Source organism: Notolabrus celidotus, chromosome 16 (genome assembly GCF_009762535.1).
Source record: "Notolabrus celidotus isolate fNotCel1 chromosome 16, fNotCel1.pri, whole genome shotgun sequence".
Taxonomy (NCBI): domain Eukaryota; kingdom Metazoa; phylum Chordata; class Actinopteri; order Labriformes; family Labridae; genus Notolabrus; species Notolabrus celidotus.
Window position 1 is genome coordinate 24,412,766 of NC_048287.1, and position 23,837 is coordinate 24,436,602.

Sequence of the window (23,837 nt, forward strand, 5' to 3'; positions counted from 1 at the left end):
AATGTAAGGGGGGAAAAATCTAACTTGCTTCAAGCTGTTCATATGCAATTTAAAAGTTACATAAGATTACATGTGAAAGAGAGACTCAAAGTATGATTCAGTATTCAGTATATTGATAACCAAGACTAAAGTACTCTTGTGTTGCTGAACTGTAACAGAAGCCTTCTACATTGGTTCCATTGATAATGAAGAGATAAGGAGAGATAAGGGAATGAAAACACACGTTGCACATGATCTCAATTTTATACTTTTTATTACTTTTGTGAGCAATAAAGTGAAATCATTGGATTCCTCATTTGACTGGAAATCCCCTGCTGCTGCTCTCAGGACACAGAGGAGAGGCCTGCGAAATGATTGATTGTTTAACACAGCACTTACACAACAATATGTACATTTAACATTAATGACATTCATGAAGTAGTAAATAGCTGCCAGACCCTATTTTGAGTGTTTAACTTATTGTAAAAATAAAATATTAAAATGAAAGTAATGATAAAATAACTAGTTTATTAAGTTACATTTCAAACATGTCACTCTCAAGTATTCAAAGTAGAGGAAGCTGATCAGTATTAAAAAAAAGTCTTTCCACACAAGTGAGCTCAGTCAATAAGGTGACTTAAACAGCAATTATTTTATCTTTATAAGTCAAACCTTTAGACCCATTGACTTGATTGCTACAGTGTCACCAACTCGTGTTATTACTCACTGCCCCACACCCAGGTATATGGCCTTTATTGTTGACCACAAAAGCAACTGAGACTGAAAGTCAAACACTGACATCAGACAGCTGCAGAGTTAAAAACATGGCATGAAACACTGATGATGATCACATCAGAAAAATATACCATTTAAAGAAAAAATATACATATATAATCCCTGGCTATTATTAATATAAAAATGGAGATGGACACTAGCATCAAGTCAAAGTTTATTCCTATGGCACATTTTAAAACAACCACTGTTCCTTCCTCACTTTGTTGGCCAGACGTCGGATCTTGTTTTGCTGGAAATCTGCCTCCCCTCCATCCTATGAGGGTTGGGTCAGGGATGCCCTTCATTTTAGCAGACTTGAAAAGATCAGACATACTCTGCGCGGATCCACAAATAGTTTTTTAAAAGTATGGCAGCCTCTCTTTGACCTAGTAAAAACCCTGCAGTTCAAAGACGCACCTCAATGAAGCTGGTTGTAATTCTTGAGATCTTTTCTTAATTTTACTTCCTCATAGACTGTTTTCTTACTTGATACTTTGAGGCCTTGAGTCCCTTCGAGAGCACAACAACTATTTTCAATGAAGAACATGTTCAGTTGTTCCTATTTGACATTGCCATATGTTTTTTTTTTTTTTTGTTTGTTTTGTATATTCTACTTCTTAACTTGTTTTTGGTACTTTCATTCCTTTTATTATTATTATTATTTTTTGTTTGTTTATTTATTAATTTATCCGGGGTTTTTTTTCTTGTACGATTATATTTTTATTTCCATGTGTGTATGTACATGTATGTATGTATGTATGTATGTATGTATGTATGTATGTATGTATGTATGTATGTATGTATGTATGTATTTGTATGTATATGTATGTATGTATGTATGTATGTATTTGTATGTATATGTATGTATTTGTATGTATATGTATGTATGTATGTATGTATGTATGTATGTATGTATGTATGTATGTATGTATGTATGTATGTATATGGGTGTATCTGGATATATATAGATGTATATTTGTTTTTTTGGTTTTTTTTCTATACTTATTGCTCTTTTATCTTTTTTAATTATTATTATTTTTTGATATTCACCTACTCATCGTATTGTAATTTCACTATTCTTTATTTTCCTGTTTGAGTACTTGTCAATCTTTTATTTTAAGTTACTATCACATATTGGCTTTTTAAAAAAAAATGTATTCACTTACTTAATATGTTTCTTATACAAAAACGTCACTTTCTTGAATTGTTTGCACTGATTTTTTTTTGTAATTTGTCAAAATGTAAATAAAAAGATCTTTGAAAAAAAATAAAACAACCGCTGTTAAAACAACACAATATCAATACAAGTAAATATTGGTTAAAAAGGAATAGATATTAAAAAAACAATATATAACACAACAAAATGGCCACAATGAATAAAAGCAAATAAAATGTTGGGATGTCTTGCTCAACAGGTTTTAAAAGCCAACTCAAAAACATGTGTTTTAAGCAAAGATTTAAAAGATTTAAAATTGTCAATTGTCTGTGTCATCCTGATATTTAGAGGAAGTTCCCCAGTGGCTCTCTCAATGCACCCTCACCCACACAGTACACAGGCACAATCACTTATACACACACACATACCCATGCCTTTCACATTATCATCACCGGACACTCTCTGTTGAAGTCAAACTGAAAGTCATGTGATGCTGTGGGATCATAGCACTCATTCCAAACATAAAAACATGGTCATGGTTCTAGGTGGTTATACATCAAAAGTTAGAAAGTGAAGACAGTTTGACCTTTTCGACCCTATCATCAGGATGTTTTGTACATAACACTTTAACTAATATAGTAAATGGATAGGCCAAATTGAATAACCTGGAAGAGTGGAAATGTGTAGAAATCTAGTTAATTAAGCAGGTGGAACTTTTACAAGGGATGACTTGTGTTGGTTGAGCAATACATTGTTTCTCAAAATGTATCAGACACTGGTTGAGGCAATGGAAGTTTTATATTGATCGGAATTTTACCTTCCAAGAAAAGGTGTGGCATAATGCTTACATAATGCAACTATGCATCTTGTTGCATTTTGTTGAGAGTAGAATTTTGGACATTAGATATGTTAACTATTTGAGTAAGTGAGGTCACTTTGTGAATTAATAAATAATAAATATTGGTTAGCAACTTAAAGCTCCTGTGAGGAGTTTTTGCCTGTAATAAAAACAGACCAAAACTGATACTGATGCCACTTTATGACCTACAAAGGTCATCAATGACAAGACTGACAATTCCTATATTGTGAAATTTAATGCTTAAGACCGGGGTGAGGGGTAGGTGTCAGTCATGCAGGTGAAGAAACAGCCCTTATTTTACATTTTCCTCATTAAACGCTCACAAAGAATGACACATTTGATTGTAAAATCGGCAGGATGAGACTTGTTGTCAGAGGACACTGCTTAAGCATATAGAGGACAGGATAAGCAAAGACTGCTTTGTCCAAAAGTGGCACAAACCAAAAGTTCCTCACAGGAGCTTTAATGAAACTTTGAGTCTGCTTGGGACAAAAGGTAGCTGTAGTGGTGTAGTGGATTGATTCTGTGAGTGCCGGAGGGTAATGTTGACACACTCTAATACTTATTCAGGTCTCTCAATGAAAGATAATATTTTTACTACAACAAAAGATAAACATATACTCTAAGTTAATGAGGGCTCAACAAGTTGCCATTGAAAATAAGCTAATTTCCGTGAATTCCCTGAGTAAACATGACTAAACTCCTCTTTCTTTGCCACATTCTTTCCCCTTCCCCCTTCCTCTCGTAAACAGTGAATCACTTTACTATTATTATCAACAACACTTGTGTTAAGACATTTCCAGTCAGCTTAATGGTAATGACACACTGTCCAGGTTCTTCAATTGCTCTGAGCTCCATTGATTACAGAGATCAGTATGCCACTATATTATCTATTATAATTCAAGAGCAAAATGAAGGCATCCATGTTCAGGCTTGATTGTGCTCATTGTTCACCTTCTGATGATGATGTCTTTTAGAAGTAAAGTAAAACAGCACTACAGACCATGTTGTGTGAAGTAAATGAGAGCAGTCCTGGGGCCCAGTGAGGAAGGAATGATTGTATTAAATGATTTGTTTTGCCTGTAATGCATTACATTTATTTTTCACATTTTAAAGCCAACTAATCCAGACACACGATTGAAATGTAAACCCCCCCCCCCAAAAAAATGAAATCGAAATGTTAAATCTATTCTCCTCAGATGCCAGATCAATCTAGTTCCAAGCAAAGAAACACTTGTTAATGCATGATGTAATCTTAAAATCAGATCATGATTTCCTCAGAAATTTTCACTTGTACTCCGTATAGTGTGCCAAAAGACACTTCCGTGTAAAGAACAGACCGGATGGGCAGGTTTGGGATTTCATGGCACGTGTAACTGTTCACATCATGTCTCCAGTGAATGTGATAATGAACTTTTGAAGAAGTTAGTTAGAAAACCTCTTTAGTTTTTCTTTCTTTGGAAATAAGGCATGCTGAACTTAACACCACTCAGCTTGACTGCTTTGGTTTTTTTTGTTTAAATTTTGCTTATCAACACATCCAAAGAATTAGTGATTTTCTGGGCTGTATACACCTGGTCTTGTGTCAGACTCTTGTTCGCATTCGTTTTTTTTTCTTTTTTTGCTAACCCCAGAGAAAAAATTAAAAATCAGTTTTTCTAAATAAGAAAGATTTCAATAGGAAAATCAAAGCATGTCTGCCACACCTGAGCCAATGCTAATTATGTTAATAATGATGATGAATACTGGTATTTCCCTGGCAAAGACATAACAATGACGAGCTGAAAATACGTCATTGATAACAAAAACTCTGACAAAGGTACGTCTTGCTTCTTTTGAAAAGGTGCGAGTGAAACATGACCGGCTGTCGGTCATTCAAAATCTAGAACATTTTCCCCACTGTGCGTCTCATCTGACTGTCTAAATACCAGCAATGCATTCCTGTAACAGGCTGAATCAGTTGAGTGGTGCAGTTTTACTTATGTCATTGAATTGCAACATAAGTGCTGTGGTTAAAACAAAGTCTCACTCCCACCTTGCATGTTTCTCAAAGTCATTCAAGATTTTTTCACGATGCCTGTCTCTGACTTGTAATAACCAGGAGAGTCTAGGCTAGATTATCTAACCAAGCAAAGGAATCCAGATATCACACAAGTTAAACTGTTAAAAGGGAAATGTTGCTTTAAAGATTATAAACACTTTGAACTACCTTGATACTACCTTTTTTTTCTATATATATTCTTGTACTGTACACCTTCTTGTTTGCTGCTGTAACTCCATGAATTTCTCCATTGTGGGATGAATAAAGGAGTATCTTATTTTATCTTATCTTATCTTATCTGATCTTATCTTCTCTTATCTTATACCTGTTTCTGATTGGCATTATTAGCATTAGCATTATACAGCATGGCCAATGTATATCTATCAAAATACAAGTATTTTAATATTTTTTTTGTCTTACTGCATCAGCTTTTTTTAATTTCAAACATTACCACAATAACCTTAAATAATAATGGATGTATCACTTGTTAGAAATAGATGAAACAATCATCATCTTAAAATAATTTTGATCCTTATTACATCCTGTGGCTGCCTAGCATAACTGTACAAGTTTTATAACTGTTAAATACTTTTGAAAAGAAAAACATACGGTTTGAAAGAACTACAGTGTAGTATACTGTGAGATGTTTAGATTATAAATGAAATGACTAAATACAGTACAGGAGTAAGTAAAGTTCCTTGACAGTTTTTCTAACTGTATCTTTTTTTTCTCTGGTTGTTTTGCTTCATTGAAAATTAAAGTGAGCTTGTAGCTGGCAGGCTTTCAGAGGAAAAGGATTTCCTGTCACCCGTTTTACTGCGCACATAAAAGGTCTGAGGTGTGTTCATTCTGGTTAGTGGTATGTGGGTGTTTTCTGTGGGCTTCTCCCCCACAGCAGGGATCACAAGAAGAAATACTATCGAAAGGAGAGTCAGTAGCAAAAAGAAAAGAAAGTGGTTAAGACAGAAAGCCAGAGAAACTGTGACAGATTTACAGTAAAAAGAAAGACATGCTTCGAGTAACTTAGGTAGTGATTTCGTAGATTGAAAGTTTGTCCCACCCCCATTGGGTGACAATGTTCAAATCAGAAGGATATGCTTCATATTTGTTGGTATTCACTTGGCATGCCTATAAATGTAATGAATTGTGTCATTAAGAGATGGATGAATTCAAAATCTCTAGTTTTGATAGATTAAACTGTAGACCTGAGATAATTACCACTTGTCTTTTTTATTTTTATTTTCATATATTTTTTGAGCTTTTTGCCTTTATTCTATTGGACAGCTGAAGGAGTAGAGAGTGGGGGAAGACATGCAGGAAATGGTCGACCGGTCGGGAATCGAACCAGCGACTCCTGCGACGAGGACTGTAGCCTCTGTATGTGGGGCGCTTAGACCGCTAGGCCACCAGCGCCCCAATTACCACTTATTTTAAACTCAAACAAGAGCTCTATCCTCAGGATACGCCAAAATATTCTCTGATTAAACTCTTATTACTTACTGAATATAACAGGACCAAAACCCATGACACCAAATGCCTGCAATAAATGTACTGTAAGCATATATTATTCAAACACCCTTCCTTTTGAACTCTGAAAAGTAAGTTAACGGAGACAATGAAAACAGAAGGGTCTCACGCTTGGTTATTTTGTAACATGATTAGTCTGTAAGCAGTACTTTTTCTGGGTTGGTGACTGATGAGTTTCATTTCCTGTATTTTCTAGGAAAAGCCTGAAGAGTAAACCATTGATGGGAAGGCAGTTGTATTACTAGCGAAACTAAGGTGGAAGCAGGATGTTGGGTGGAGGATGTACTAGCTCAATATGTCAGTGGGTTGAATGGTGCTTGTGTTCATGAAGAGAAACTTTTGGTAGAATATCCCAGTTATTGCATATCTTGTTACCTTTTTCATAAAGTCAGAGATTTTCCCATTCAATTAGTATAATGAAAAACACACAAAGTACTAGATGTATGTAGAAACCATATCTTTAATATGCTACATCATGTATATATAAAAGTATAATCAAAATAGTCTCTCACATATACATTTTTTAACATCTCATAACTTGTTTCCAAAAATAGACTACCTGGACAAAAATATTTTACAAGAGAAAAGAAAACTACAACATGACACAATAGGTACATTACTGGCTCAGTAGTTAACTGTCAAGAAAAAAATATCCTGTTTTTAATTCAGTGCTAAGTGACAAAAATAACAAAGAAATATGTGCCTTTGTTTTGCTAGTCATTGCTGTCCAGTGCTGAATATGAGGTTCTGTCTAAATTAGGGTTTGGATGCAGCTCAAGGTTACAAACATAAACAGTAAAGCTTTGTGTTTAAGAGATAGTAAAACGTTTTCACATAAAAACAGTAGTAGAGTGCAGTAAAATAGAAGAAAGCCCTTTTTCAGAGAATCTTAAACATACTTTGAAGTAATACTTGTATATAATGAGAATGTGGTATTATATTTGTTCTGGTACCATTTGGTTTCATCCCGGACAGTGCATATTTGCTACAGTAAAGGTTTTCATTAACAGTTAAATGAGCTGTGAAAAGACGTCGCAAAAAGGGTGAATAATGCTTTTTCTGAACATCTTCCAAGCCCTCTCAGTGGAATAATGATCCAAAATGTTAATACTTTACACATTTCTGGTCTTTCATTGTAATTTTGGCAATTGCTTATTAACACACTGTGTCAAGTTACCTGATTTTCCCTTTTATATCATAAATAAATAAAATAGTTGCATGCAATTGAGGAGCAAGAAGGGGGTTTGTGCTTTGTCATTCATATCAAAACTTCCATATATACATGCACCCCAAAGCTCAAACACACAAAATATAACAATGCACAGTACAACAAGTGAAGACTCGTCGCCAGGTTTATGCCACATTATTGTTCCTGAGTCCACTTTGATTCTCCAAAGAGATTCAATCTCCTTGGAAATGTCAACATATCAGAAGAAAAACACTAGCAGAAGACACACTATGATACAACTAAATAAATAGAGATGACTCAAATTGCAGAAAGGTAATAAGTTAAGCACAAAAAAAGCAAACTCTTCTCTACCTGAGTGAAAAGAGTTACAATACTTCACAGTTTAACAGCATCCTCATAGTTATTACTTTCTAAACTGACTTTGGGAGAAAGTACAATCACTGGATACCCTTGCTCAGTCTTTGGAATGCTCTCATTTTGGTGCTGCGCTCATTGAATTATGGAGGTTTATGTTTCCCTTACGTCTTTCATGGACAATAAAGGAAGCTTTATTTGGCGATTTCTGTTTTTTGGTTGAACATATCAATTCCCTTTCACTGTCCTTCAGTCTTTACGGTTGGCTGTTTGTGGAAGTGAACCACACTGGCCCTCTCCTGATAGGCTGGGGATGGGCAGTGGTGCGATGTGGATATAGCTGATTGGGCCATTGGTGGTGTTGGTGCATTGATAGCAGCTGTCAGAGCTTTTAACAGGATGGTGGCTTCCTTCTGATCCTCTTTCCCCTCCCCTTCAAAAGTACGAGCCAACCAGCACTCTACAGCTTCCTCCACCTGCAGTTCCGTTGCCACCTCTGTGAGCGTGTCAGCCTCTTGACTGGCGTCAAATCGCTCCAACATCTCTTTCATGTGTACATTGATGGGTGCGTTTGAGTTAGCCAGGCAGCAGCTGCGCTGATGTATGCGTAGAGAGAAGCGGTGAAAGAAGGTCTGAGTGCAGAGCTGGCAGCGGTAGTGGCGGTCACGGCTGCTGTGGAGGCGGCGGTGCAGTTTGAGGTGGATGTATTGGGTGAACTTGGTGTTGCACAGCTTGCACTGGTATGGCTTTTCCCCAGAGTGGAGGCGCAGGTGTGTTTTCAAGTTGCTGGTACTACTGAAGCGTTTGTGACACACCTAGAAAGGATGAAAATGACAGGTTACTAATCATGTGACTGTTTAGTAACAACGTAAGGAAACTGTAGGGATGGGTTTAGGATCATTCTGGAAAAACTTGGCAGTGCAGTATGATGTCATCTTAATGATTTTGACAGTATCAGGGTTGACCATGTTATTCCAGTTGTCTCAAGTACTTTCATTAATCATCAGGGACAACCATGTTTTCTTTGTAAGGTGAGTTCTATTCTTACAACACTCACGCCCACATTCACACTAGTGAACAAAAGCCTAAAGATGCGATTACATGACAAGGTGGGTAGTGGCTTAATGAAAATCAAACAGACTGCCTAACAAGAAAGGTAAGTGAGTCAGAAAGAAGGTGGTGTACTGTGAGTACAGTGTTTTTCTTTCTTTTGTTCCTTACACTTTTGATTTTACATCAATGCCATCATACGATCAGTAAACAGCTCTTAAGGAACATGTAAAGACAGAAGCAAACACCCTCTCAGGTCATGATTTGTAACATACCTGACATTCATGTGGCTTTTCTCCTGTGTGGACAAGGTGATGTTTCTGGAGGTGGGCCAGCTGAGTGAAGCTCTTTTTGCAAAGGTCACACTGGAATGGTCTCTCACCACTGTGCACTCGGAGATGGACCTAGAATTACAGAGACCATACAAAGACAATCAGTTAGCTTTTGTGTAAAATGGTTAGATCCTAAGATTGAAAGGCATCAAACTGAATTATATTTACAAAGAGAGAATTTGAAGCTGTACCTTGAGGTTTGAGAGTTGTCCAAAAGTCTTGGAGCAGATGTTACATTCATACTTGATCTTGCCATTCTGCTTCTTCAGTGGGTAAGGCAGGGATTTGTGGCCGGGGCCGTTTCGTGGTGCTGTGTTGGTTTTGGTTGTTGCCAGGCTTAAATTCATGGCTTCCTCGCAACCAGAGGGCGACTGCTCTGGAAACTGATGCTGACTGATGGTCTTGGGGACAGGAGAAAGCTCTGGAGTGGCTGGGGCACCTCGTGGTGGAGACACATTGGGTGTAAGTTCTTTCAGACCACCTTGGAGGGATTGAGGATATGGAAGGGACACTGGAAGGAGATTAGGCTGTCCAATTGGTGGATATGGGAGTCCATCTGTTCCCAGATAGCTGTTGTATCGAAGGGATCCTCTTGAGGGCAGCATCCCAGGGAAGGGAGGGGAGTAGGAGGGGAGGAGGAGGCGAGAATAGTGTGAGCTGTAGGGAGAAATTAGCTGGTAGGCAGGCTGGATGGGTCTGGACTGGGTGTAAAGAGGGTAAGATGAAACAAGGCCCTCCCTGTGCCCATAGATGCCATGAAGGTGAAGAGGAAGATTTCTGTGCGTAGAAGGAATGGATGTACGGTGATCAGGTAAGTACTGGTGATTTAAGCCCACACTTGGCTCCCTGTGTTCAGGCTGAGGGGAAGGAACAATTTCTTGGTCTTCAGGTTCTCTGTCGCTTGGCTCTTCCTTCTCGACCTTCTTGCTGAAGTCCATGATTTGGTCATCAGGCGTGTCGGGTGGAGTGTCTCGCTCTAACATTTCCACATCAATCTCCCTCTCTCCGTCTTCATCCCGCTCCTCTTTCACCTCTTCTTTTGTTCTCTCTTTGAGCCATGTCTGATGAGGTAGGTGCTGTTTTGTGTAATCTGGCTCTTGGTCTTCTTCGGAGCTTGTGTATTCTACAAGAATAAAAAATTGAGAAATTATCAGTATTGTCCAAGACCTGATGAAAAATACTGGGATGAAATAGAGGAACAATAATGAACCCACACGTCACATATCTATTCAGTGTATTGATAGGTTAGAATCCCTCAAACACTTGCCTACATCTGCCCACACAAGGCACGCCCTCTTATGGTAAATGATAGTAGTTTCAGTTTTGACATGACTTGAAAATCATGAAAGGTAGGTGTCTGTTTTTCAATCAGTACTGATTTTGGTGTGGGAGAATAAGTTAGTGGTTGAGTGTGTGGGAGTCTATGTGTCATGTCATGTATGAGCAGCTGCACATTAAGTTTCTCAGGTTTTATGTGTGAAACCTTTTCTTGGTAAGGCTGTTTTACCGTACTGACCACAAGAAAATGTGAAACATCTCTTCCTTTTTTTTCTCTTCTCTTTTCTTTGAGAAAGCTTTTCTTGCTAACGTTTGTCACTATTACTGGATGTCACAATAAAGGTCAATATAAGGGCTAACTAATGCGTGTGAACAATTTGGCCCATTGATCTTTACTTAAAGATTCCCAAACAAAATTGTCCTTATGCCTTTATTTTATAACTGAAGACAAAAGCCCAAAATCATTTTAAATGTTTCATTTTCATTTTCACGCAAAAACAGACATGTTTCAATAAGCAACTGTGCTGGACTTGAACATAAAGAACTGTAAATAAAGAAATGTGACAACTTGTAAGGTCCTATAAGTTGATAAAACAATATAATGGTACTGTCTTTGCATTAGTCACCCACACATCTGGTATATCCAGTTGGCATGAGTCACTAGACTTTGTGGCAGCAGAGAATCATTCAGGATGATGAGGGTATGACTTGCTTTTCTTCTAATAGCTGACAACAAATGACTCACAAAGGTACTTTGACCAGCCATTATTCCCCTTACGTTTCTCTACTCTCCTTAAAATCCTTGGTCATTTCCTTTGTTTTGTCTTTGAACATGTGTATTCCCCCTTATCTTATATAAATATGTAGATGCGTTCAGTAAAACAGACAAGAATAAATAGCACAGCAATGGCTTTACTGTTGATAAAAGATAGCATCAAGTCCACAGAAAACAAATGCTTTATTCACCTTGAAGTAAAATAATTTTGCTGATGATGTCTATCTTCTACTGACGCAGGTTGGAACATTTTAGTCAGAGACAGATCTAAATCTGTACTTTTATCACTTCTCGTTCACTGTATTCAGTGTGCTGCCTCACTATGAAACAGCTTATAATCAGCTGTCTTCACTCCCTCAAATCTGTAGTAGAAAGGTAAGCCAAGACAACACCTTCCATAAAATCTAAGAGTATGAATTTGTCCACTTTTGCCTCCTCTGTGGAAAGGAGCATCACAATCTAATACAGAACAAGAAAAATATATTGCTGTTGCAGCACTCACTCTGTTTGATGTCTGTTTGTTGGCTGCAGAGCCTTTGCGCAAACTCCGGGCTGTACCACACCAGTAGCTCCTGACTGGGCTCTACTGGTCGGACGGTGTAGAAGTAGATGTCCTTGCCGTTCTGACATGCTACCAGGTTCTGCTCAGTCACAGAGCGGGCTGGGTTGACGTAACGCATCCAGTTGCTCCTGTGCTCATCGTAGCCATCAATAAAGTTTTGGAGCTGGCCACCGCTGTAAATCTGCAGAAGAAATAAAGAGGAGATTTAAACATTTTGCAGAAGTTAAACATAAAAACAAAACAAACAAGTGTTGGTTAGGTTTTAAATTACTGGTTCAACTACTCTGCTGTGTGAGCATCTGTTGGCTATTTCAAGGCCTGTATTGTTTAAATTCACAACATTTGAAATATGTTTAAAATGCATCGGCTGATCAGAATACTGATTACAATAAATAAAGGTAATTAAAAAACTTTGAATAATTCAAAACATTGACAAAATAAAATCAGAATATCACCTCTGCCATGTACAGTAAAATATCCTTTATCTTCTTTAATAAGTTAGAGTTTATTTGGCTGTCCTGTTCTGTGTGTCCTCAGGGTTTCACTCGTTTGTCTGTGTTTATGCTTGTGCCGTCACTGTATTTAAAGCATGGAGGCGTGGCTCACTGCCGCTCTCACTCTCCCTTTTTCCTTCCTCTTCTGATTTTCTCTTTCCTTTCTGCTTAGTCGTATTATTGTTTCTATCTTACTACGTAGTTTTTTTTTAAAATCATGTCAGTGGTACATTTCATTATGACCATGTCTTTTGCAACAAAATGTATGTCTTTTTTAAAGCATAAGGAAATGGAACTGTTCGCTTGTTTGACATGTTCTGGCAGGTTGCCAAAACCTAAGGCATGCAGTTGGCAGCACGTCCGCCCTCCTCCCGCACCTATGATAGCATAATTACTCCAGAGCAACGTCAGACTTTCACTACTGCAGCAGGGCAGGAACACCCCCTCACACAGGTTTACAGGAAACAAAGCCGGAAGGAAAATACGTGGGACGACACCAAAAAGCCCTTTTGGGAATTGACTCAGCAGAATTTTGAATTTCCTGAATGACACAAGGGACCATGTTTGGACGAGACTAAAACAAGAAAGCATGGATAAGAAATCTACAAGGGGGAAGAAAGATAAAGATTGTCTGAGTGTGTGTATATTTAACAATAGTCCCATCCTTTGTGTATGTGACACATGTCGCATACAGGACATGAGTGCCGGTAAAGCTCTGATGACTGTGTAGTGCGAATCTATTGTTACGTGCCACCAGCATCAACAAGTTCCTCTAAAAGTTTGAGCAAAAAAACCCTGTACGTCAGTGCAATCTGTGTGAAAGCCTTTTTTGTTTCCTTATTGTGGTACAGACTTAAAGCTTGATATGAAACTTCTGTATCTGAGCAACCTATTTTTTTTAATGTAGAAAAAGAGGAAGACGTGATCAGTGCAGCTCCTTACCGGAACTCATAAGATAATTTCATAACATCTACATTAAGACTTTGAATTTGACCAGCACCACAATATGTGTTTGATTGATACATTTGGGTAAGGACAGCATATGTTTATGTTTTCCTTACCCTCCAGAAGTATTTCCTGTTGGCTTGTTTGGGGACGTTGTCTTTGGTGTAGATGTCTCCTTGCAGGGGGCCAAAGCGAGTCCCCTGAGGAATGTATTCTTTGCTAAAAACACCTGTCACCTGCAACAGAGACAAAACACTTCATTAGATTTGGAGTCAGTTTCTCATGTTTCCCCCTGTAACTCTTGAGAAGTAAATCAAAGAAAGCATGAAAGCACACAGAAGATCATCTTCCACATTTAAGAATTGTCTCCAGTTGGTTTTCTTGTTTCAAATCTTAACTGTGTTTGTTTATGTGTTTATGTTTGTTCACCAAGGGAATGGTGACCAAAGTTGTTGTGGCGTTGTCACATTGACCCAGACAATCCTGAGCCAGGTTAAAACCCACAAGGTGACACACTTTCGACGCTAATGACTTAAACGAATGAAGAGCATTACACTTTCACTGACCTACTCCACTGATCTCTGACCTGCTGCCCTAATAAACAGTGGGACAGGAAGCAGTGTCACCTGTTTGTCACATGATCTTGATGAACACAGGACTTGGATGGTGTGTGTTATAATGTATGGAAGGTAATACTTAGACTCTGAAGCCACCAAGTTATAAGTAGCTAATCTGATGAGCTCTGGTTGCCTTTAGCCTTGAGACACAACCTATGACTTTCTACATAATTAGTGTTTTGAAGGCCTGTCCATACACATTTTATGAATTGCAAAATATAAATGTGGGATTTTTTTTTTTTTTTACATGAGCCCATTGCCTACGGACAAAGAGTATGTGCAAGAACAAAGCCACCCCTGTTCTGCAGGTTTTTGAGTCATTTCCTGCCTAACATGGTTGGTTTTTTTAAAGGTTTTAGAAAAAAATACATACTACTGTTTTTTTTTTTTTTGTACAACAGCTTTAGGGTTCACACTTTCATAGAAAGTGCCAAGGCTTGGGGTCAAGCCTCCTCAACTCACACCCAAACACACACACGCCATCAGGCAACAGCATCTGCCATACTGTGCGTATGCCTCAGTGTCTTGAGGAGCTTTGTGTTCAAACCTTGTATACCCACCCACGCACACCCGCCCACTCTCCCCCATACATAAACACATGCTGTTTATTCCTGCCATTGAGGAATTATCATTCAAAGTTAGCCTCAGAGGTATTTTCAAGTCCTAACTTCAAATATTAAAAAACTAAAATGGCGAACAACTAACGCTATGCGATTAGCTACACTCAGAAGGGTGAAGTTGGATTTTGTGAATGATGGATAAGTACTTAATTAGAACAACAGGTCACTGATGGCAGCAGGAGTGTGTGTGTGCAAGTGTGTGTCCAAGCAACTGAGGTGATTCCCGGATGCGATGAACCAGTGTGACAGCGACATTGTGCTTTTCTGGTGTTGCGTGACTAACGAATCGCTGTGGCCGCTTCTGCTGCTTAACCGCCCAGTTTAGCCAGGTTGGGAGGAAGGGAGGTGGGGGGGGGGGGGGGTCAAAGAACGGAAGAAAAGACCATGGCCATTCTTAAATGAACCCACGCTATCACACTCCTGCACGCCCTCCTTTTTCTCCTGCCCTCCCCCCAGTCCTTGGTCTTTTCTTAACCCTCTCGGAATAGCTCGTGTGCCCGCCAGGTCGAGGCATGATGCCTGGCTGGATGCCTGGCCTCAACGAAAGTTAATCATCTGGTTTTAACCTAAATCCCTCCCCCAACCCCATCACCACACACCCTCCTCCTCCTCCTCCAGCTCCTCAGCTACTCCCATTTCCTGCAATGCATCCTCAGCTCCCTGGCACCCATTGCATGCCCCATCTGCCACGTGCCCTCTTTGCTTGCCCTCGAAGTACCTGGCCTTTTCAAATAGAATGGGATGTTCAGAAAAGTTATGAAGGATGAACTAAGTTTGAAATTTGGTAAGCCCAACAATCATCCCTATAACCAAACATGTGCTCAACAAGTGTGACCAATGCATTAATCATATTCTGTTTCCATTCAGACTGTAGATTTTACTCATCTTGTCAAATGAAACAAGTGGCCTGCACACACACCTGTGAGAAAAATCCCTGGTGGTTGGTATTGTGTGAACTGTGCCTCAAGTTGACATGTGTAAATACCATCCCATAAAACCCACACAAAGGAGTGGTTGTTATGACCACTGCAGGCAATACATTTCCCAGCTTAAATGGAGGAGAAAAAATTTGTATGACAGTATCTTTAGGAAGGGAAACCAGTTCAGGCACTGTAGATTTACCGGCAAGCATGTGAGTGTGTGCTTGTTTTCATGTCTCATTTCTCATGTGATGTTTTGGCTCTGATCACATGTGCAAACAAATACATCAGCACTCATATGTCAGTCAGCAGGTGTTAGTTGTGAATAAAAGGGCGAAACTTAAAAAAAAAATGACAACTATGATTTATCAGCAAGTGCTGCTGTGAGCACAAGCAATTGCCAAAATCAAGTTTGGCTGTATCAAGTGTGAGCTAGCCAAGTATGTTGTAAGATGTGTACAGGGAACAGGCAAGGGGATACAAAACTAGGCCTTACATAGATTTTTATGATATTGTTTACATGCTTTTCTCATACCACAGCAGTAAAGGAGAAAGATGTGAGAGTATAAGACCAAGAGAAGAGGAACCATGGCAGAAAGTATTGCCTGGGTCCCTCGCAGAAAGAGGAAGGGGGGGGAGTGCAAAACCGCAAGTAGTAGAGTATGTAGCATCAAGTGCAACTACAAAAGAAGTGTGACATCTCTCTTTTTTTCTTCCTTTTGAGAAGATGATCCTTTCACTAGTCGCAGTACAAGGTCTGTTTAAAATTTTGCTGGGAGCCATGGTGACGGTGCTATGCAAAGGATGACATGTCCAGGCATATGCCTGATTTTATTGCAGGTAGTCAGCTGACTGAAATAGCTCAGAGATATTACAGTACTCCTTCTGACTCATATAATAGGGGAACACTTAAGAGGTAAAGAGGACAGATGATTCTAAATAAATAGAGATGGAAAGTCTTAGTAGTAAGATAACCTGGAAAGTAAGTTGGTTTCCCACACCTCTGTTTGTATTTATATCCTGAGTATCTGTCTGTATTATTAAAAGTGTGGGACAAGAGTTTCACAAAGACGTTAGGAAGTTAGGTTGGTTAGAAGACCCTGTAAGGCCCCTGACCTCAAGCTGCCTCAAGTCCACTGTCCCACATTCTCACAAACACACACACACATACACTGTTCATTCAACTGTATGTGTGAAGAACTCATTAGTCAGCAGATCCATTGTTCCAAGAGCCCAAATACAGATGGCATAACAGAATGTTATGTAATACAGAATTAATTTCCCTAAATTTAAACATGTAATTTATTCAGACAATATTGAAGACCCCAAAATAGCATCAAGGACAGCACCTAACCTAAGTTCTTATTTTTGTATTGAAATATATCCTTTTTAAAAGCATCAGATAGCTGCTTGGTTGCTGATAAATAGTAAAAACTATCTGAGGTAACTGAATCACTCTTACCTCATTTTCTGTGCTGTATTCAAAGGTAAGGTTGCGCGGGATGGAAGTCATCGCTTTGGGGAGGCTGAAGCTCGGATCCGACACCTGGTCCGGCACAATGTAGGTGCAGTTCAAGGCAAAGTCCAACTCCCTCCATCGGCTCGTGTCTACTGATGCGCTCTCGAGCTTCATCTTGATGATATGAGATATACCACTGATAGATGATGGATTCAGGCTTTTGGACCTTGAGTTTGCTTTGGTTCACTTTTGGTATACGTTGCTTTTTGGTTTCAAAGTACTTTGGTTTGGTTTGGCTGGGTAGGTCCCGTATCTTAGGTACGCTGGTTAAAGCTGAAGAACTGAAAAAGAAAAGGAGGCAAGAAAAGTAGATTTTAGAACCACAGAAGTCAGTGTTTTCATACCAACTTTGAGGCAAATGCACATTTATAAAACAGTGTTATAGTTGGCTGTTTAATTCAAGACAGCTCTCGTGTTATTCATTCATTATTCAGGCAGCTGGTTCCATTCATGAAGTACCAAAGTTCATTGACACTCTTCTTGGCAATCATCCCAGAATTTGCCATTCAGTGTAAGCAGACATTTCTAATGAAGCCAATAGATCAGCTTGTCCTTTTCTGCTCATTCAAAATAATATCCATTTCGTATCCATGTTGTAATAAAAAAAAACTAAAAAGAGAAAAGACTTACTTTCACACATTCAATTAGCTGTAGGATCCTCATCTCTTTGGCTATGTCATCCCTCTGTTTTGCTTTCTCCTCTCTCTTTTCTTTCCCCGTTTTTTCTTTAGGTGGTCCTATTGGTTAGATCCTTTGGTTATCCGCTCCCGCTGTGGCCACTCTGTCACCAACACCAGAAACTCATGAGCCTGGATTGCGCCAAGCTTTTTTAGCTTAACGCCCCGGCCAATCACAGCCCGCCGTGGTCATGTGATTAAGCCATCTGACACACAACTGTTGGTTTTGGACAACAACATCAGTGACGTTGTACACTTGGCCAGCAGCAAGTGGCTGTTGTGATGAATGCTTACACATGTACACACACACACTCACACACACACACACACACACACACACACACACACACTAACACACATGTCCACGCGCACACAAAGAAGACATGTTAATGAATGAATAAAAGAAGAGCAGATGGCTGGCCTGTTGCCACTGAAAAACACACTCATAGACTTTTGCTTGGTTTGGCACTTAATGAGCAATCTGCTGCCACTGTATCTCCTTGACCTACATCTCACTGTAGAACATCTTTAAGACCCCTAAGACCCATGCCATATAAATACACCACATTTCAAAACATAAAATAATATATCCTGTACCCTGCAAAAAATATCTTTTAAATTTTCAATTAGAAATGTAAAAGAAGTTAAAAAAGTAACATAAAAAAAATTTGAGTCCCTTCAGTGTTACACACATGCATGTTCCCTGTGCCAATTAGTGCCAATTCACAGGTACAGATGTAGGCCAGGTCATCCCAGCACGCAGGGAAGAGACTTAGACACCTGTCTGCTGAGCGGCCCCTTTACTTTCAGACACACATAGACACACAATCTAGTTATATAGAGCTCTAGGTCACCTCATCTGCATGGTGCTCAGAGCAAAGATAGCCAGGACAGGAGAGAGCAGCATATGGAGGGTAAAAAGAGAATGTGACTTTTCTATAAGTGGGAAACAGCCTGTGCAGAAAGAAAGGACGTGACGTTTGTGTTTGTTAAATGCCTTTGAAACACTACAAATATAGATCAGTAATTTGAATAATATCTATAGGGGGAAAAAAAATTCTTTACTTGCACAAAAACTAATGTGAAATCAGGGTATTCACTTGTGATGCCTTACACATTTACAAGTCAAACAAATGTAATGGTTATTCAGCCACAGTTCACTGACACATCTGCAGAAAATTTAACACTTCTTCAGTTTTTCAATTCTGTGAGGACAGGATGCAGGTCTTACTCAAAATTACTTGATACTACATAACCAACAAAAAACTGTTGAAAATGTCAAATTACAGGGGCAATGCTTTATTTCTTTTTAGTGACCCTCTCTTTTGTTTTTGATATTAAGTATAAAATATAACTAAAAAGTACTAGCCTATTGAATTCATTGAAATACAAGTCATAAGAAAAAGGGTAGGTGGCTTTCCCAAGTAATAAAGTTGTTTAAGACACAAAGATTAAAATGAAGTGAAACAAAGTAGTGCAAAGACATATTTTCACTTTCTGAAAAAAAAACTCAGTTTTACTTTTAGTCAAAACTATTTTAGCAATATCTATTTTTGTACTCCTCATCCCCCTTACTTCATCTGCATCCCTCTTTCGCTTCTGGAAAAATAGTAAATTGGCCGCCATATGGCAAGACTACTATTTCAGGAGTGCAGCTTTACTGGCCCAGTGTGTTGTGGGGGTTAATGGTGGTGGTAGAAGAAGTGTGTATAAGTGTGTGTGTGTGTGTGTGTGTGTGTGTGTGTGTGTGTGTGTGTGTGTGTGTGTGTGTGTGTGTGTGTGTGTGTGTGTGTGTGTGTGTGTGTGTGTGTGCATGATGTCGATAGGGAGGGGAGGTGGGGATTTGGGCTCTTTCACTGGCCTGGCTGGGCTAATTTCTCTAATTTGCAGACAGTCTGGGCTCAGGCTCAGGGCTCAGAGGCTAAAGACTCCCCACTCCAGGATAGCATGCGAGCCGACTCATCTCACTCCTGGGCACACATCACATCCGGGGCATGAAATAGTTCCAGACACACTTTTCTCAGGGAGGAAGACCTCATCCGCAGGGCAAAGGGAAACTGGGCCTTGTTCTTGGGAGGGAAGGAGATAACCAGAGCAGACCGAAAGGATAAGTGGAGGAAAGACTTGAGGTCAGCTCTATGGAAGCTGTCTGAGACGGAGAAAATCAGACAGAGTGAAGTGACCTGAGACCTAATAATACCAAGTTGATGGTATTTTGTAACAGTGTCTTCTGAAAGGACACCTGTTGACATGCAATCGTCTATGTATGTACTGCTCTACTGCGAGTAACAGTGCAGAGAAAGCTTGCCATCTGCTCTACCAAATGTTGCTTTAACAAGTGAGTTAGATAACAAGAAAAGATTCAAAGTGATTGGAGAGTCTGTTTTGTATTCCCTAGACAGAGCTGATAATTGATTGAGCCATTTATTAGGGATACATTCAAACCTGCTATTAAAGACTACTGCTAATGTACTTTTCATCTATATTCAACAAAAAAGTAAAAGTTTCAAGATTTCCACTTTTAACTTGAATTTCCCCCACTCTACATTTCATTTAGCTGTATCTGCTGGCAGTAATGGCCAGATCAGACAATGCTTCCCTCAGGTAATATACAGTGAATAAAAATACTAAAATGTACATGATGGTCACTAAAAGTTGGAAGTCCCAGGCAAAGTACAACAGGAAACTAATATAGTTTTAGGGACCACGTGTATTTGTCCGTCTGTGCTGTAAGGAAACAAATAGGGCAATTAGGAGTATAAACTTTATAATCCTATTGTTTACCCATCAGTAACCACTGATTCCTCCAACTTGCCTCTGCCTAAGTCCCATTACACGTCGCCCAACCAATGGGCAATCAACAGGGTTCTAGTAGGCAACTGTATATTGTCATAGAGGAGTCCAAGTTTGAGTGGATGGGTTTAAACACAAATCTAGCCAAATATTCAATTCAGGTCCCTCAATTGTTGCCACTAAAAAGTTAATCTATTTTCTTCTTTTATAGACATGGTCTGAATTTATTTCTTTGTTAAACATATTGCATAATTGGCACTTTGAAGCCAACTCCCCCACCCTCTCCTTTTTTGGGGGGTCCAAAATGTCTGGTGGTGGGACTTATATACTAGTATTAATTGTAAAAAGTTGTTTATATTATTTCAACCAGAAGAGGCTGCACAAAGAAGCAAGGGACCACTATGTTTCCTAGCATGCTGTGCAAAGCATGTTGGAATACATAACCAAATGGACCAATCTAGTTGCGCCCCTTTTGTAATAACTTTTCTCCCTCATTGTCTTTTAAGAAAGCGGTGGTATATAACTCAGTAAATAAACCTTGTGAAAAATGTTTGAGTAAAAAGACTCCTCAGTTTAAAAAAACAATTGACCAGAGAAAGTTGGTGGCATACCTTGAGGAAAATTGATTGGGGACAATTGGTCCAGACCTTGCAACTATTACCATTACCGTAGGCTAAGGAAGTACTGTACCAATGCTAGCAAGATTACAAACTCCACATGGCCACGTGGATTTTGCTGAAGACAATTGGAATTGTTAAGCAGGAAGACTCTTTGGATCTTTTTTCCCTTTGCCCCCCCTAAAAACAGACTGAGTTTTATAAATTCTTGTGTGGCTTGTATTCCAGATTTTACGAAACACATTTGTAATTTCTACAATCATCAAGTAAGATTGACAGAAAAATCCTCTCATGTCTCTTCACAAGCTAAAAATGAATATCCTGCTATTAGTATGACCACATAACAATTAGAGCTAGTACCAGTTAGTTCATTACATCTATCTTTTTGTTTAAAAAAGTTGTATTTTTGGGCTTTTACACCTTTATTTATAGAGGAGATGACAGTGGATAGGGTGGAAAACTGGGAGAGAGTGGGGGAATGATATGCGGGGAGGGGCCTCGGGCTGGAAATTGAAATAATTGAAATAAATTGGAAATTCTTAAAAAAAATGGAAATTAAAATGTATTATCACCCAGGCCACCCACTATATGGGTGCACGATTTAACCATGAGGCTAAATCTGTGCCCCATTTTATCTATCTGTAATAAGAATTTGTTGAAGTAAAGTGAGAAATGAGTCAAACAACAATCTTAGTCATGTTGGCTACAAATATCTGTCTGGTTGCAATCCCATTTGAAATAATGAGGACCCACTTAATGACGACTAATGAAAACTCACCCCATCACTGTGTATTACAGTGGCCAACTTGCTGCTAAAAGCATGCTGGGATACATAGATATGTGGATGAGCATGGTGGCACCACATTGTAACGGCTTTTCTCCCTCACTGTGTCATAACTATCTGTGGTATTCTGGCGGTATCCTGTTAAGTAAAACACACTTGTGAGTGGTTGTTTGAATTGAAAAGGCACCTCAATTCACATCAACAAAAAGAAGCAGAAGCGTTGGTGTAATCACCAAGTGCTGAACAGCCTAAGGAGCACCATTAGCACCCTGACAAACACACACCATGCAAGTAACCATATAGTGCAAAGAGTTCACTGTTTTAAAATATACCAGTGCTAGAAAAGGGTCAGAGCTTTTCTTGCATCTGATGTCATACCGTTATCTCTTGTAGTTTTTTGTGATGTTCATGTGTTGTATTATCAGATCCCAGGTGTTTTTCTTTCAGTCAGAATGAAAGTGGAAATAATCCAGACGTAGAGGAATTATGACAGCTCACGTTGTTTGTTTACAGCTGCTTGTCCATTAGTCAGAATCACTCTCCTTCTGGGATAATACCACACCCAAATGTATGAAATGAAGTGAGAGGTCATGACAATGTTTACATCACTCATTCAGCCTTTCTTAGCTCATAGGTGCCCCCAATCCTTCTTATTGTATTGATGCTCCCCTCCCCTTGTGTTTTTATCCCACTCCCCTGTGGTAAACAGTAAACAGCTGAGCAGCAGATCCTCAGAACAAAAAGAGGATTATTTGGCTGATGATGCATTGTTATGTTGCAGTTGTTGCTAGGGGCTACTTCTTGAGGAAGTAGATGAGCGATAGGAAGTAGCTTGAGAAACATGAAAAAGGGTTGTTGTTTACTGACCCTGGCTAGCTTAGTTTTCTTTTAGATCTCTTTAACCAGGAGGATTATCCCTGCTGGTTCAACCTTAAATATATAAGATTACAGTGCATTTCATCACTAAGATGCATTGGCAATTGTTTTCCTGAGATCATCTTTGTTTTGTTTGGCTGAAGAGTGTTAGTGGTTTGACTTCTGCTGCTCGTAGTGAGTGAGTAGTGAGTTTGGCCTTGTGTGTTTTTTTCTCACAGATCATTGTGGGTTATGTTTCTGTTTATTTGATTTCCAGTTTCCACACACTGTGCAATGACTTCACAGAAACCCCTCTTTGTACAAACACCTCAGAACTTGTCTGACCTGTTAGGGTGGTTTAGGGGGAAACTGTCATTTCACTGGAAGAGGCCTCAGAGTGGTGAAGACCATTAAAAGACTGGTAAAAAACGCTTTCCGGCTTATGGAAGCAATCATGTTTGCATATGGAAATAGAAATCCTATGTGGTATATAAAGGTCAAGGGGTCAATGTATATAATCCAGGTATGATTTGAAACACCAAGGCATACTTTAATCTTGATGCATAATCTTTGTCAATCCATGACACTTGACCACTACAGTGAGCTAAGATGTCTCATCAGATGTTACCAAAGGAGGTGAAAAACAAAATACTTAAATCCCCTTTTTTTTTCTTCCTCTGTTTGAAGAGTGGTAATGTTTTTTGATATTGTTTTATTCCACCAGATTTCAACTTCCTCCCTTCTTCAGATACCTATTTCAGTTCTTTGGTAACAAACAACAAAGGAAAGAATAAGATATTGTAAAATGGGTTTCATGTGGGCTCTCTTTTCTAGTCTTTGTCAGCATTCATACTGCTGAATTTTGGTGTAATTATAGCTGAGAAATGTTATTTTTAGGGAGACCAGATGGTAAAAGCATGAACTAATGTCTCTGCATTGGCTTGAGATAGAAACTGTTGCACTCTGGCAATGTTCTTCAGGTTATAAAAAGCTTTTTTCAGCTCAAAGTTTGAAGTTTGGATCAAATGTCACACCTCAACACCAAGATATCACACTTACCTCACTCTCTCTGGGTAGAGGGAGGCTAGAGAATTAATAATCTCAATATTAGCCTCAGTCA

At 39.0% G+C, this 23,837-nt stretch overlaps 2 protein-coding genes across 3 annotated transcripts in view; one reads left to right on the forward strand and one right to left on the reverse strand.

Annotated features, from left to right (window-relative positions):
* The window catches only part of LOC117827694 (prolyl endopeptidase-like), a 53,482-nt gene that overhangs the window by 3,466 nt on the left and 26,179 nt on the right, over positions 1-23,837 (forward strand). The window lies entirely within an intron of this gene.
* On the reverse strand, positions 6,975-17,721 carry LOC117827695 (PR domain zinc finger protein 1-like). Of its 2 annotated transcripts, XM_034704356.1 has the most exons (7): positions 17,622-17,721; positions 16,935-17,272; positions 13,432-13,551; positions 11,817-12,057; positions 9,453-10,384; positions 9,205-9,333; positions 6,975-8,694 (listed from the first exon to the last, which is right to left on the reverse strand). In XM_034704356.1, exons 2-7 carry the CDS (start codon positions 17,103-17,105, stop codon positions 8,119-8,121), a joined length of 2,169 nt encoding a protein of 722 aa, XP_034560247.1. In that variant the 5' UTR covers positions 17,106-17,272; positions 17,622-17,721; the 3' UTR covers positions 6,975-8,118. The 2 variants fall into 2 exon arrangements, with proteins under 2 accessions (XP_034560247.1, XP_034560248.1); XM_034704357.1 differs by lacking the exons at positions 13,432-13,551; positions 16,935-17,272; positions 17,622-17,721 and adding an exon at positions 12,332-12,446.

Excerpts from the sequence above, each read along its gene's own strand:
- LOC117827695 (XM_034704356.1), bottom strand. The coding sequence starts at position 17,105 with ATGAAGCTCGAGAGCGCATCAGTAGACACGAGCCGATGGAGGGAGTTG. Across the intron at positions 10,385-11,816 it reads ACAAACAGACATCAAACAGA|AATACACAAGCTCCGAAGAA; the intron begins GTGAGTGCTGCA and ends TTATTCTTGTAG. Across the intron at positions 9,334-9,452 it reads GACAACTCTCAAACCTCAAG|GTCCATCTCCGAGTGCACAG; the intron begins GTACAGCTTCAA and ends CTGTAATTCTAG.